At 36.3% G+C, this 17262-nt stretch overlaps 1 protein-coding gene across 1 annotated transcript in view; it reads left to right on the forward strand.

Moving 5' to 3' along the window:
- The first annotated feature begins 1997 nt into the window (after positions 1-1997).
- The window catches only part of LOC123554362 (uncharacterized), a 41739-nt gene continuing 26474 nt past the window's right edge, over positions 1998-17262 (forward strand). Inside the window, exons 1-5 of the mRNA XM_053547130.1 lie at positions 1998-2135; positions 2609-2688; positions 8030-8068; positions 12321-12508; positions 14284-14510. Of these exons, the coding sequence (XP_053403105.1) occupies positions 2618-2688; positions 8030-8068; positions 12321-12508; positions 14284-14510 (525 nt within the window). The 5' untranslated portion in view covers positions 1998-2135; positions 2609-2617. The remainder of the gene's footprint in view (positions 2136-2608; positions 2689-8029; positions 8069-12320; positions 12509-14283; positions 14511-17262) is intronic.

Here is a 17262-nt window from a genome sequence, read left to right on the forward strand (position 1 = left end):
TTCATCTAACATTCATCTTTCATCTAACATTTTTCAAATTGCAAAACTAAACACCGCATTTTAACAATTTAAATGGTTCTCTTTTAATTTTTCGCAAAGGTTTCGTAGGGTTTCAATTTTGTTTCGTTTATCCTTAGACGAATAATTACAGCAGTAGATTGATGAAGATTCATGAAGCGGTTCATGAGAAGAGGTCATTAAACGTGTTTATAGTTTTAGCTAAATTGGTCCCTTTCCCCATTTGTAACAAAATAGCAGGAGACCTTACGATATTGTTACACATCGAGTTTGATAAAAATCCATTTATTTTAGTGGTTATTGCGAAGAAAGGCATATCTACTTTTAGCTATAGTGGTCCCTAATAGGGCCCAAGTTCCTATATAAATAAATTTGGAAGAGAACCTTATAATGATGCTCCAGACCAAGTATGACAAAGATCCACCAAGCTGTTCATGAGACGCTGTATAAAGCTATTTCAAGTTTTAGCTTTAGCAGCCCCTAAAAGGGGTTAAATGTCCCAGCTGAACAAAGTTGGCTGCGGGCCTAATAAAGATGCTACAAATCAAGTTTGATTAGAATACATGAGAAAAAATCAATTAAAGGATGTTTTTATTTAGTATTTTTATTTATTTCTAAAATAGGCCAACTGATCCCGCTTTAACAAAAGCATATCCGCTATTCATGAATCTTTGGACAATGACGTCACACCAATAAAAATATGAAGGTCAAGCAAAAGATACAATTGTAATTATTTCAATATTTCTGTTTCATAAGCAAAGTTTGACCGTAGTCATATCACATAGATAAAATGTATGCAGCGTACCTTCATTTCAGTGTAAAATTCAGTCGTTATATAGCATATATATATGATAAAACAGATTTCAACTGAGTTCAATATTTGCATACCATACTAAAGAAAAATATTCATATATAAAAAATTAGTTAAATAATTTATAACAAATATATCAAAACAAACAAGTACTCATTTTAATATGCAATCTGAACAAGTCAAAAAAGCAAGAAACCTTTTCATATACAGACGACAATTGTAACAAAGAAAATCTTTTAAAAAGCACTTCTCTACATAAAAGACTCTTATCACACCCTTATTCATGTGATACGCAGACCGTATTCAGCTCTTTCTTTAATTTGATATATGTTGGTATTTGAACAGGTTTTTATCATATTTATTAAACTTACTTATCATTTTGAGATATATCAATATTCTTGCTAAATATACTGAGCCAAAGTTAGCTTTAAAACTGTGAACAGCGTCGTTTAGGATAAACGCTTTTTCTACATTTCACTCAGCGTAGCACAATCAACAGAGTGAAAGAAATTGACACTCTCGTCCAATCAGGCAGAGCGTTGCATAAATCTTCCATTTTGATAAATTATCTATAATGCGTTATCAAGTAGTTTGATTTGCAAATTGAAGTCACGTGGCATAGGTAACGAAAACGAATTTAGACGGCGTCGCCGAAAAACAATCATAAAACAAAATTATACCTCCACCAATACCTAGACATGTTCTAAAATTAACATTCGGGCTTGATTTAAAGCCCATTTTCTATAAGTACAACAATTTATGATTTGGAACACATCCAGGCATCGGCCTGTCTCAAAATTCAAATTTCGCTGGGCATACGATTGCTTAGTTTGGCTACTGCGCAGCGTAAACTAAACTAAACAATTACTAATGTATACGCAAAGAGCTATAAAATAAACTTCTTTGGTAGGCCTATACGTCGTTGACATAGAAAAGACCATTACTTGTACTGCATATACTGCAGCTGATATAAATAGTCAACATTTCCTTCGACATGCATATAGCAATACGTCTAAACATAGTTGCAGTTTAATGTCAACAGACTGAATACATCAGATTTTTTTCTGAGTGCAGGGTGATTCTTAGTCAGCTTCTCTAATCCATTGGCCATTAAAAGTCTTGACATTGCCCAGTGTGTTCATTTTTCCCGTTTTTATGCATTTCGTACCTTTTTTTCTAGTGACAAGCTTTTCAAGTGACAGTTCATTTCCGTAAAATTATGATACCATCAAACTGCTTGTTCCACAAAACAATGTTCCTGTGTAGAAAAAGAAGTTTAAATAAGGCTGTCCTGATTTCCTAGTCTGTAAGTGAATTGCTTTAATTCTAATAATCTGTTCACTTTACAGAGAATAGAAATAGCCCTGGCCACAGAAAGGGTCCATATTTCAAGACTGGGTGCAGTTTTCAAGCAGAAGAAGTGTTTTAAACTTGTTTACTGAATTATTGATTGGCCGCCCAAATAAAAAAATCGATTTTTTTTTCTGTACGAGCAGGCGGGTGATTTCTTCTCTCAAAAACGAATTCTTTGATGTGGTGGTTCAGTTGAGACGAACTATTAATCAATTTGACATGGCTTTACGATTTGACGTTATTACACACATGCTCATGTTTCCCACAGTCTTTTATATTTCGGATTTACAACAATAAGATCTATTTGTGCACATAGACGGGTCTGCTATTTCTATAGCCATAATTATGATAGTCTTTTGGGGTAAACATCTTTTTTTCTCGTTTAGACAATTACGCTAATTATTTTTAATTTTTATTTTTGGGTAGGTGTACATTATGGATACAATGAATGGCAAGCACCAGGAAGGCAACGTCGCTACGTCTAACGATGACAGCCAGCAAAAACAGTAAGAGATACAAATTGTTAACTTTAGGCGTAAAAAAATTGTTTGTTTCCGGTATCCCGACCTACCCTAAATTTTTGGCCCGACCCTAAATGTTTTTATGGCCTTGGAGAATATTTTTTTCAACTTTTTAACAAAATGATGCAAAACTGCACTTTTTATGCGTTAAACATGGCCAGTGATGTTAGAAATCAACTTAATGATGTTCTAAAGGCATATCCCCCTTATTTGTAATCATTTTTTCTCCCTTAATAAAAAAATGTTCCAAAAAAAAATTTCCGACATACCTACCCTAATTTTTTTGAACATGTTACCGGAAACAAAGAATTTTTTTTTAGGCCTTATATTGGCCTATAGTTGCTTGAAGGTTTATTTTAATCTTAATTCAATACTTGAATATAAGTAGTTAAGTATAGTCACTATATTATTCAGGAATATAGACGTAAAAAATATTCAACAAATTAATAAGGGGGATCTCCATGGGCCTGTGCACCCCGTAAATCCGGCAAGGGTAGCCTACATTTTAGATAGCCTAAAATTGAGATGTCGGTCATTTAGTCAAAGTTTACGGCTTGCTTCGCTCGTAAGACTTTATGTCAGTAGTATTTATGATTATGAATTGATTGGTGCCATGTGAGGAATTTTTGCCAAAAATATTCCTAAAATGAGACACACACACATACGCCCCCCCCCCCCCCCCCCCCCCGGCTAGCTAGTTTAACCCTGTAATCCTCTCTGCGCCTCACTAAAGCCCAAATATTAGATCTGCCCCTGAAAAAATACCGTTATTCAAATATAACCCCCGAGGTACTTTATCTTTATTGTCACAATTTGGAAAATAAAACTGTATACTTTTTCTGGCACCTTCTTTTTGAAAATAATCTAAACTGTAAAGTGTTATTGAGATTCAGAATAGCTCAATTATATTGTGGAAAAGCCTCGCGGTTGCACCAATGACGTTCTAAATGAGAAATATTCCCAGTGGAACATGCCCCAAAACCCCTACAGATCATTTGCATACAAGCTATGCCACTGGTCACGACTCCACTTGTCCGCGGTCATAGAATTTAATAATATGTCACTATGCCAGTATTTTACCACTGTTATTAATTTTATACATACATTACGCTTCTACTAGTCTTACGGGGCATCATTACGCCGATCCGAGCTTTGAATGCTATATCAATAATATGTTTTACCATTTATAAAATAATATTTTTTATCATTTTATGATAGATAATGATTTTTATTCCATAAAAGATGTCACTGTTCAAGCATTTTACCACTGGTATTAAATTTATACATACATTACGATTCTACCAGTCTTACAGGGCATCATTACGCTGACCTGAGCTTTGAATGCTATACAAATAATATGTTTTGCCACTTACAAAATAATATTTTTCATCAATTTATGAAAGATTATGATTTATATTCCATAAAAGATGTCATTGTACAAGCATTTTACCACTGGTATTAAATTTATACATACATTACGATTCTACCAGTCTAACAGGGCATCATTACGCTGACCTGAGGTTTGAATGCTATACAAATAATATGTTTTACCTTTTACAAAATAATATTTTTCATTAATTTATGAAAGATAATGATTTATATTCTATAAAAAGATGTCATTGTGCAAGAATTTTACCACTGGTATTAAATTTATATATACATTACGCTTCTACCAGACTTACGGGGCATCATTACGCCGACCCGAGCTTTGAATGCTAACTAGATAATGTGTTTTACAATTTATACATTTTTTTTCTCAGTTTATGATATAAAATGTTTTATATGCAATAAAACATGCCACTATTCAAGTATTTTAGTTCTGGTATTAAATTCATATATACATTACGCCCCATTTCGCATCATTTTGTTAAGGCAGACCCGTTACCTTAAACCTGTATCGAGTTATTGTTACGTAATTGTAAATATTTCAACCAGACCGGTGTACAAAAATAACTTTTCGGAATTTGCTTGGGAATTTGCAATTCTAGGAAAATTGTCGTACGATTATAATTATATAGAATTCATGTCTGCTATGCTGCATTGCTGTGTAGTACACTGAATTTTTATATAAACTGTCATGTAAGATGTTATGTGCAGTAGACCAGTATAGAGTATGGCTGTGACTAAATACAGAGTTGGTGCGCCCGAGATATATTACAGACTCCGGTATATACCGGATTAACTAAATTTGAACAAAAATACCTTAAATGTATATATTTTGTAACCATGGTGATTCTAACCCTAACCTTTAGTCAGTATATTGTGCACATTATACCCTAAATGCGTGCGGACATGCAAAAATATGAGTATTTTTGCCGTGCGTTCCATTTGATAATAATTCCGCGCAAGCGCAGAACGGCTGCACCAACTCTGCAATGAGAAACATTCATAGAGTATATATCCGCGTTACAGTTTTACCAACATCGGATTAGTTCGACTAGAGTACACTGTTGACGTCATAATTTCGCGATGTGAAACTGAAAGTGAAATGATTCATGAAATGAAATGACAATTTGGTAACTGCAGATATATCGATGTTTTAAGTAAGTAGCTCTCGGTGGTAATATGTTTAACAGGTTTGATACCTGTTTTTTCATCTCTAAACTTCTGTCTAAGTAGGCAGTGGCTATAGAACCAGAATCGGTTCCCTAGACTGCGAACTTATTCGTCCGGAACCGGTTCTCTAAGCAAAATACCGTGCATAGGCTAGGGAACTGGAATTTTATTTCTATGCATAATACTGCCGAAATCCACTTTGTTTCTTGGTAAATATCATGCATATTATTATCTTAATTAATTTTACCATGCCCTTGCATTTATCTGCGTTTACTGTCTCCCAGAGTGTACTCGCCGCATATATACAGTGTCTGCCGTATTCAAATGATATAAACTAGTACGAATGAATGCGTGAAAACTACTTTGCAGTTTTTAAATGTTATTTGCTTTAAACTTGAATTATGTTTAAATTATTTAAATATAAAATAATATTGGTTTGTATTTTCGTCATTACATGTTTATAGATGAATAAACTAATTTAATTGCCCTTAAAACTTCATACATGTATATTCTTTGATCACTTTAAATACTGGTTTGTAACACGCCGGCATTTCATGTTCAAAGATATGTAATCAATACTGAAATTACTTATTTTGTTTTAATCATTTCTTTTATTGTCATTTACCTTTTAAGTTTAAATTTCAAGTTTATTTCGGCTCCAGTGTCGACGATTTCGCATTCATTCGTACTAGTTTATTTTATCATTCCAATATGGCGGACAGTATGGGGCGAGTACACTTCTGGAGACACAGTAAACACAAATAAATAAAAGGGCATAGCTTGCTGAAATGGTAAAATTAATTAACGAATTAAGATAAGAACATTTACATGATACTTACCAAAAGAAACAAAGTGGATTACGGCAGTATTATGCATAGAAATAAAATTTCGGTTCCCTAGCCTATGCACAGTATTTTGCTTAGAGAACCGGTTCCGTACGAATAATTTCGCAATCTAGGGAACCTATTCCGGTTCTCTAGCCACTGCCATCTAAGTAAGACGTTTCTATCTGCCCTCCAGTAGTCAAAATAATTTGACGTTTAGATTGTTTTATTATATTTGTGACGGTGCAATCCACAGGCCCCATCTAACTGTATCTTTATTGTATAGCATATATATAGTAAGAAAAAAGAATTCTTTTTTCTTACTATATATATGCTATACAATAAAGATACCGTTAGATGGGGCCTGTGGTGCAATCTAAATGTCAAAACTTAATTTAAGGACCAGAATAATGGAGGATAGATCACAGTACATGGTCAAGTAAAGTTATTGGTTTTATCACTTGCGCATATTGGCGCACTGTACTCGGTAAACGTTAATCGTGTACACTACATACGTGGGTTTAAATCACCAGAAAATTCGTAATTTTGGATGTTGTTTGATAATTTTTACATAAATCAATGAGGAATTGAATCCAGGCCTTTTCGATACATGAAAGTTTTATTTGAATTTATGGCCAATTCGTGAAATAATCAGCATTTAAATCTATAACATGTAAAGGGTCGGCAGCGATGAAAATTTCATCAGAAGTTGCTTCAACTGTTTTGGTTTTTCGAGTGTTTGGCGCGAGTGGGGATATTGCCCATATGAAAAAATTATCTCAATATTTCCTAGGATCACACCAAATTAGTTGGGCTAGTTTCTCTCCTAGACTTTTCACCCGCTTATTGTTTAAGCTCCTGTTTACTAATAATATTGATTAAGTAGGTGTTAAATCACTTGAATGTTCTATTGTTATACTTGATTGATCTCAGATAATGGTAGCAAGTATAACAACAGAACTTTTAGCACATAGTCATTAACAGGGATCGAATTTAGCGATCGTTTACTCGCGAACTTTGAGTAAGAATAAGAAAATGCGGGTAAGAAAACATGACACTCGAATATTTTCGTGATCAAGTTCTAAAATTGGATATCTAATAGACTAGCTCCGAGACTATGATATATCTTTTTTACATTTTTATGATTAAATGTAGTGAACTGAGCCAGTCTATATCCTGTGTCCAGTATCATAATTTCAACACCATTCCGCTGTGAAAATCTCTGAAATAGACTGGCTTTTGTCTCTATGAAATTGACTTTGTCAAAAAAAGGGAAAAATGTAAAAATATAATTATTATCAGTCTAGTGGCTAGTCTAGATATCTAAGTAATCTAGACGATATTTGTTTTCGTTTTGGTCATTGATTCACAACTGCGAAAACTGAGAGGAAAATAACAAGTTTCTGAGGGCGAAAAAGGCCCGCGGAGACCTTAGGTGCTAGGGACACCATGGGCAGTGACCTGAAAGAACTTCAAACTTCCAAGTCCAGCCAAAACTCCAAAGAATCATCAAGTACTTTGGTTCGTACTTCCGAAACCAGGAAGTCCCGGCCTGTTCCAACCATGAAAAAGTGGGAAATGGAGCTGAACTTATACTTTTATATGAAACCAAACAACAACAAAACAATAAATTTAGCACGTAAAACAGCCTTCAAATAATTGCTAGTGGAACCCGCCATTTTGCTAGTGGAAAAAAATGGCACTAGCAAAATATTGCTGGTTGGAAAAAAAGTTAAATTCGATCCCTGGGGGAAAAAATTTGGTCCCAGTGGGGCTTGAACCCATGCCCCCCTGAAAAATTTCAGTCAGAGGTGGGTTATGGTAGGAATTGATTCTAAAGGAGGTTCTGTTACAGGTCTAATACCTTAACACAGATGTAACAGAGATCTTTGCTGTGTAATCCTCCCAGTACTGGAATATTTTCGCATCTGATCTTCTCGTTTCAGGCCGTTGTTGCCGTCCCACACCATGGTCAGCCAACTCTTGTACGTCCAACTCTGCATGCACTCGTTGTTTGTTTCCTCAGGGCTGGAACAAGCTTGTAAAATGACAAGGCCTGTTGTCCACAGCCACCATTGAGACGATTGTGCCTACCTGAAAAATATAAAATGAATCATTTAAGAAAAAACTATATAAGTTGTCTAAATTTTTCAGATGCAAATCATCATCATTATAATCTGATATCAGACTACTCACTGAAAGGCAATGACATGTTATTCATCATCATCATTGTCAGACTACGCATTCCAGGGCTTTTTATGCCCCCGCCATAAAATGCCGGGAGGGGGGGCATATAGTGTAACCCCTGTCCGTGTGTGTGTTTGTGTGTTCGGGAAAGGATGGTGTTCGTGTCCAGGCCATAACTTTGACATGCATGGTCCGATTTCAGAATAATTTCACAAAAATGATAAGCATGGATAGACAATATGTCGTGCGCAAAACCATTTCACTAGCTCAAAGGTCAAGGTCACAGTCCTTGGTTGAACTTAGCCAATTTTCACTACATATATACTGATAATGTGGTCTTCGTGTCCGGTCCATAACTTTGACATGCCTGGTCCGATTTCAAAATATTTTGACATAAAATGATAAACATGGATAGACGATGTGTCTTGTGCAAAGACCATTTCACTAGCTCAAAGGTCAGGGTCACAGTCCTTGGTTGAACATAGCCAATTTTCACTACATATACAGAATTCTAAATTTCCTGGTTTTCCTACAATATATTTTTTTTGTAAATAAATAGGGCCAATGGTCCTTCTTTTAGTTTGTGAGCAGTACCATGCCTGTGACCTTTCTCATGTTGTGGGGGCATCCGTGTCGGTGACACATTTCTAGTTATGTTTTTAATTGTTAATCGGCAATAACTATCGTGTTAGTCATCATCATATTCATCATCATCAGACCTCTCGATAATAGTCTTCATTAGATCCAAGTATCAAATAGAAGTTAACAAATTGTTATTAGATAATAACTATCATAAATGTAAGTTATCATCATTATCCCCACTTAATCTGCCTGAAAACGGACTGAGACCTGTGGAACGCACGCCCTTTTATCTGAGCATTTGGAAAGACATCTCTAATTGCACGCCAAGCAGCTGTAATGATATAAAACAAAACTATGAAAGGGATTGACTTGATACTTTACATATTGATGCAGGAGGTCAGTGACAGGAAGTGCAGTGTCAAAGAACCATAACTTTAGCTGACCCAATTTTTGAATGGTCTCCCCTTTCATGTATGTGAGAAAAGTTTGTCAGGAGCATAATTTGAAATTTAACAATAAGAAGGAATGACTTGATACTTCACATAGAGGTGCATTAACTAGGACCTATAACTCTAGCTGACACCATTTTTGAATTATCTCCCTTTTTGTAAAAAGCTCTTTGTAAAAAGCTCTCCAAACATATGGACGGTCAGAGTCATAACTCAAGCTGAACCCATTTTTGAATAATCTCCCCTTACGTGAAAAAAGTTTGTCCAGAGCATAGCTTGAAAACTATATGAGGGATTGGCTTTATACTTTACATATTGATAGAAATCAGTGAAAGGGAGTGCATTGTCAAAGAATAATGACTCTAGCTTACCCTGTTTTTGAATAATCTCCCTTTATGTATGAAAACCTTTCCAGTGTATTTTGAAGAGTATATAAATGATTGACTCAATATTTCACACATTTATAGAGGTCACTGAGAGGAAGTGCAGTAACTAATAACCATAGCTGGCATCATTTTTATGCCCCCGGCATCTACTGATGTGGGAGGCATATAGTGATTGTCCTGTCCGTCCGTCCGTACAAGGTTAACCAAATGGGACCGTTTCGTCTAGCATCAGTACTGCTTATAAAAATGAATTGATACTAATACATATGTAACCTGTGACCATTCCACATCTTCAAAGATCACCTGACCTCAGTTTGACCTTGACCTCGTTTTGGAAAATCTATCGACAAGGGGGGGGGGGGGCATCAAGCGTTTATTGAAAGCAGCTCCTTGTTTTAATTACCTGCCTTTGTGTTAAAAACTTTGTCCAGATGATCTCTCCTTATCTATACAAACTTTTAATTCTGATAGAACACATTGTGGGGGAGTGCAGTGTTTGCTCAAATGTGTATGAATTTTCAGTCTTAAACAGAAGTTGTTTCTTCTTAATAGACAAAATTAATATTCCTCAATTTATTCAGAAAGCAGTAAAATAAAAGAATTAAATGATGTCAGAATGTCAGATTTTTCATAAAAATTCAATTCTGAACTTAAATGATTATCATGAAATTCACAAATTAATCCTGTAGCCAATGTAGGTTCACATGTATTTTTTTTTCATATAGAAAGGTAAGAATTTCATCTAATAAAAAAAAATATTACCAGTTGAATGCCCATAAATTAAGTGGTGCTGGTGCATCCCAAATTACGGATTGTTTGATAAAGCTGCTGGACAAGTCTGATTCTGCCTTTGTGACCAGTGTAGATCATGATCAGCCTTCACATCCATGCACTGCAGTCTGATCAAGATCTGCACTGTTCGCCTTTCATTCAGTATCGTTTTGGTAAGCACCCCTTTTTAACAGTTAATTGAAAGATGGACAAGTCATTATAAAAATTTAGAATAAAGTATGTAATTTTGAATGCTGTGACCTTGACCGTTGGGCAAAATGACCCCCTAAAAAACAACAGGGTTTATCTACGTTTTCAATTTGTATCCATCTGATGAAGACTGAAAGTCAATGACCAAAGTTTTCTCCAATAATCCATCAGAAATCTCAAGGTTACTGTGACCTCGACGCTTGAGGTACTGACCGGTCTGACCCAAATTCTAAATTATTCAAGGTCATTTGTTGACCACAGGCAGTAATTATTTGATGTTAAAAATCATTATATAAAGCACAAGCATAACTTAATTGTGAAGCAGGTAAATGTAAGGTAGAGCATCGACCTACAGACCCCTTAAACTATAACATCAGCAATAAGAAACTTATTGAGGAATCTGTGATGTATATTACAAATTTCACCACCTTTAAAGAAGGAAAGTATTTCTTTATTTTTTTCTTGCTCTCGCTGGTTTATGTATCAACTTTTAAACTGATAAATATAAAAAAAATTCAAGATTGTCCCAATGGCAGAAAGCAAAGTCAGCATAATGCAAAATTTAGCTTGAATTATGATTTTCAAAAATTTCAGGTCTTTTTATACCCCCCCCCTCCCAAAGGTGGGCATATTAAAATGGCACTGTGCGTCCATCCGTCCGTGTAAATTCTTGTCCGGGTTGAAACCTGCCATCCATAAACAGTCAGGGCTGTAACTGCTTTAAGTTATGTAACCTATTTCAGTTACTTTTTCAAGCATTTTATAACCTGTATGAGTTATAAAATATAAGTTAACTGAGGTAAGTTATTCAAAAAAAGTCTTTTTGCTGTTCTCACAAAGTGACCTTATACAGTGAAATAAGTAGCAATCTGTGGTTAATCAAATTCTCTTTTAGTCTGATCATGACCTGATATTTAGCATAATGGGATGCTACGAGTTTTATAGGTTTAAACCTTTTGCGTAAAACTTGATCAGCCTTGTGTAAAAAATTTTTTCTCAAGCACAGACATCCATATGACATTTTACATAACAAGATGATATGTCATTTTCAAGATCCTTCCTATTACCTTAAAGGTCAAGGTCATCCCTTTGAGGTAAAAAAGTTTACATTTATAACTTTTTGCAAAAAACATCATCTTCAGTTGAATCTCTGTTATCTTGGAGTAAAACCCCTGATACTTTGGAATTCGAAACATTGTCAGTTTCAGCTGTAGCCTCTAATTGAGCCACGCCATGAGAAAACAAACATAGTGGCTTTGTGACCAGCATGGATCCAGACCAGCCTGGTCAGGATCCATGCTGTTCGCTTTCAAAGCCTACTGCAATTAGAGAAACTGTTAGCGAACAGCATGGATCCTGACCAGACTGTGCGGATGCGCAGGCTGGTCTGGATCCATGCTGGTCGCAAAGCCACTACGTTGGTTTTCTCATGGCACAGCTCAATTGTTTCTTTATAGCAATATTTGCTTTGCTAAACTTCACAGGAAAGGGCTTGATTTGAGATAATAGCAACACATAAACAACAGAATATGATTCCAGATTTAAATTTACAGATAAAATGTATGTTAATCGTGGAAAATTATTGTTTAATACAGATTACAAGATTACTGTCATACATGTTTTTATCACTGTTAGTTTTCCTTTGTTCACAGAATGAATTGTAACAGAGTATACCAGAAGGTAGAAGAGCATTTTGGAGGTTTCTTTGCAAAATATGGCAAATTCGTTGCTGGGCATGCTTGGAAAGTTCTTATTGTCTCCATTATTGTCAACGTGGGTTTCGGAATTGGGATGATAAAGTTGGACATAGATAACGACGCCAGGAAATATCTTCCTTCAGGTTGGTTTATAAATTGAATTCAGGTTCTTCATATTAAAATGTTGAATGAAATGGGAATGTTCTCAAGGAAACTTACATTAAAGGATTTTCATATAACTACATGGCACAAACTTATGCCATCTTTAGCCTTCAAGTTTATTGTTATATATGAGCAACTTATATTGATAAAGTAATACAGTTCTGGGTGAGTATCATAGGTTTTGTTTATTTAATATGCTCCTGCTATTTATCACTATAGACATTGGCAGTTTTTTAAACATACCTAAAATGTATTAATTTAATAAATATTTATTGATCTTATTAGTACCCAAAGGCTTCCAAGACATGTCTTTGGAACTGAAAGATTGGGTATTGCCCTCTGTCCATCATTGCATCAGTCTGTGCTTACCAGCGGATATACTGTCCAAGCACATATTTTAGCTGGGTCTAAATTTCGCGAATATTCTGAGTATGTTCGGGAGGTTTAATATTCGTGAAATTGTGAAATTAGTAATTCCTACTTGAATTTGAATTATACTAATGATGAATATTTATACGAGGATTAATTTTTGCAAGATGCAGGGCCTCGCGAATATAGCGAAAATTAAACCCTTGTGAAAATTTCTGCTTTTACAGTATGTAATACAAAAAATGTACTGTGTGCCTTGGAAGACAATAGATAACAGTAAATCTTGGCTTTCCTTGCTCAGACAATTGGCTAATATATTCTTATGTGGATAAAAAGAACAATGGGAGAAAACAGAAGAATAACCATATAAGTACCCACTTTGTAGAGATGTCCATCATCCATAATTACCATAATTACACTATCCATCAAGAGATTTTGATATTATTAAAACAAATGTTCCACAGAATGAGACAGCATGTCATGTTCATATCCAGACCCCTAGCTCCAAGTACAGTGTCATTCTAAGTGCTGGCAGTAAAATAAACATGCAGAAACATTTAAAGGACAAAGGCTGATATAGCTTGTCCACTTCATAAGGAAGCCATTCGCTTAGAATTTTAATATTACATTACACATATTATGTTCTGAACAATACCATGCTCATATGTCACTTGTGAAGATCAAAGGTTGCATGGTATTAAAAGTCCCCCACCATCTTAGTCCATCTAAAAATTACGGGAGAAGAAAAGACAGTGTGACTTAATAAACCTCTCAGTCTTGTTCACTGCAGTCCGTTTGATTGTAAGTCAAAGAAGCAAGAATCAAATAAAAACTTGCTTATTTTAGATTTATATATGCTTTTTATACGCCCATCTCTGAAAGAGCGGGGTGTAAAATTGGAACACCTGTGATGGCGGGCGGACAGTTGGCGTCCAAAAGCATGTCCGCTCCTTAAGTCAAACACAATGTTTTGCTGACAGTGTTTGTGGGTATAACATCTCGGCCAGGTTCAGTAACCAGCCAAATCGCCCCAGGCACTCTTGGATTATGGACCTTGAATTATTCGAAATCTGCAACTTGAGCCTTGTCTGCTCTCTAAGCCGAACAGTTTTCATCTGATCTTCACCGAACTTGCTGATAATACCAGGCAGTCTTGGATTATGACCCTTGAATTATTCTAAATCTTTTTTTGATATGTAACTGAATATTTAGACGGTCATATTTTGTTACAGTCTGGCACTCTTGATGATTCTTGTTATCATGTTAATTAGAGTTGCGTAATTTGCAAAGTTAATTTCATATCTACATATATGTGCTGCTTACCAGTTGCTCTTGCGAACTCTGTAATGCATGCAACCGGCATTACTCTTACTTGTTTTATTTTCAGGAACTCGAGAAGAACAAGACCTAAACAGAATGGAGAAGTTATTTCCGTATACTGATTTTGAAAACTTCAATGCTCTTCGACTAACCAATAACGGTCCATGGTTACGGATCATAGTGAGAAGTAGAAGTGGCAGTTTGTTAACAAGACCGATGTTAGAAGAAGTGCAATCACTAATGTCTACAATAAGTAATATCACTGTTGACGTAAACTATAAAGGAAATATCACGGTATTTGTTGTTGTTGTTTTAACGCTTATTAATTATGCCCCCCCTTTGAAAAAGGAGGGGTATATTGTTTTGCAGATGTCGGTCGGTCTGTCGGTCGGTCGGTCGGAATGTAGACCTATCCGTTTCCGGATGATAACTCAAGAACGCTTGGGCCTAGGATCATGAAAGTTGATAGGGAGGTTGGTCATCACCAGTAGATGACCCCTATTGATTTTGAAGTCTGTATGTCAAAGGTCAAGGTCACAGTGACCCTGAATAGTAAAATGGTTTCCGGATGATAACTCAAGAACACTTGGGCCTAGGATCATGAAAGTTGATAGGGAGGTTGGTCATGACCAGCAGATGACCCCTATTGATTTTGAGGTCAGTATGTTAAAGGTCAAGGTCACAGTGACCCTGAACAGTAAAACTGTTTCCGGATGATAACTCAAGAACGCTTAGGCCTAGGATCACGAAAGTTGATAGGGAGGTTGGTCATGACCAGCAGGTGACCCCTATTGATTTTGAGGTCATTATGTCAAAGGTCAAGATCACAGTGACCAGGAACAGTAAAATGGTTTCCAGGCAATAACTCAAGAACGTTTGGGCCTAGTGTCAGGAAAATTGATAGTTAGGTTGGCCATGACCAGCAGGTGACCCCTATTGATTTTGAGGTCAGTATGTTAAAGGTCAAGGTCACAGTGACCCTGAACAGTAAAACAGTTTCTGGATGATAACTCAAGAACGCTTAGGCCTAGGATCACGAAAGTTGATAGGGAGGTTGGTCATGACCAGCAGGTGACCCCTATTGATTTTGAGGTCATTAGGTCAAAGGTCAAGGTCACATTGGCCAGGAACAGTTAAATGGTTTCTGATCTTCTTGTCCAAAACCATAGGGCCTAGGGCTTTGATATTTGGTATGTAGCAAAATCTAGTGGTCCTCTACCAAGATTGTTCAGATTATTTCCCTGGGGTCAAATATGGCCCCACCCCTAGGGTCACATGGTTTATATAGCCTTATATAGGAAAAAGCTTTGAAAAACCTCTTGTCCAAAACCACAGGGCCTAGGGCTTTGATATTTTGTATATGACATCATCTAGTGATCCTCTACTAAGATTATTCAAATTATTCCCCAAGGGTCAAATATGGCTCCGCCCTGTGGGTCACATGGTTTACATATACTTATTTACAGTGTGCATATAATTTCTGTTCCTTGTGCAATTACTAAATGCATCAAGGGGGGCATTTCGTGTTCGACGAGCTCTTGTTTGTATTAGATCCAGTCATTTTTAGCTCGGCTAAGAATTGTCAAAGCTATTCTGCTTGACTATTTGAGAAATAGTCAGAGCTATTCTACTTACCCTGGCATAGGCGTTGGCAACAGCGTCACACTTCTGTTAAAGATTTGCAACTAAGTACATATAGCTTTCATTTTAAGGCATATAGCTTTGAAACTTATTATACGCCTAAAGGAACGTATTATGTTATTACGCCGGTGTCTGTCTGTCTGTCCGTCCGTTAGCAATTTCGTGTCCGCTCTGTAACTCTTGAACCCCTTGAAGGATTTCAAAGAAACTTGACACAAATGTTCACTACACAGAGACGATGTGCAGAGCGCTTGATTCGGATGACTAGCTTCAAGGTCAAGGTCACACTTAGGGGTCAAAGGTCATATGAGTGTGTTTCGTATCCGCTCTGTAACTCTTGAACTGCTCGAAGGATTTCAAAGAAACTTTGCACAAATGTTCACCACACTGAGACGACGTGCAGAGTGCTTGTTTCGGATAACTAGCTTTAAGGTCAAGATCACACTTAGGAGTGAAAGGTCATATATGACTTTGCTGTGTCCGCTCTGTAACTCTTGAACTGCTTGAAGGATTTCAAAGAAACTTGGCACAAATGTTCACAACACTGAGGCGACATGCAGAGCGCATGTTTTGGATAACTCGCTTCAAGGTCAAGGTCACACTTAGGGGTCAAAGGTCATATATGAATTTGCTTTGTGTATATTGCTCTGCATTGCACTGCTCTTGTTTTTATTTGGCAGATCTCTTTTTTAGCTCACCTGAGCAATGCTCAGGTGAGTTTTTCTGATCGCTCGATGTCCGGCGTCCGTCGTCCGTCGTCTGTCGTCTGTCGTCTGTCAACATTTAGCTTGTGTATGCGATAGAGGCTGTATTTTTCAATTAATCTTCATGAATATTGGTCAGAATGATAACCTTGATGAAATCTAGGCCGAGTTCGAAAATGGGTCATCTCGGGTCAAAAACTAGGTCACTAGGTCAAATCAAAGAAAAACCTTGTGTATGCGATAGAGGCTGTACTTTTCATTTAATCTTCATGAATATTGGTCAGAATGATAACTTTGATGAAATCTAAGCCGAGTTCGAAAATGGGTCATCTCGGGTCAAAAACTAGGCCACTAGGTCAAATCAAAGAAAAACCTTGTGTATGCGATAGAGGCTGTATTTTTCAATTAATCTTCATAAATATTGGTCAGAATGATAACCTTGATGAAATCTAAGCCGAGTTCGAAAATGGGTCATCTCGGGTCAAAAACTAGGTCACTAGGTCAAATCAAAGAAAAACCTTGTATATGCGATAGAGGCTGTATTTTTCAATTCTTCTTCATGAATATTGGTCAGAATGATAACCTTGATGAAATCTAGGCCGAGTTTGAAAATGGGTCATCTGGGGTCAAAAACTAGGTCACTAGGTCAAATCAAAGAAAAACCTTGTGTATGCGATAGAGGCTGTATTTTTCAATTGATC

Source organism: Mercenaria mercenaria, chromosome 7 (genome assembly GCF_021730395.1).
Source record: "Mercenaria mercenaria strain notata chromosome 7, MADL_Memer_1, whole genome shotgun sequence".
In the NCBI taxonomy this organism is placed as follows: domain Eukaryota; kingdom Metazoa; phylum Mollusca; class Bivalvia; order Venerida; family Veneridae; genus Mercenaria; species Mercenaria mercenaria.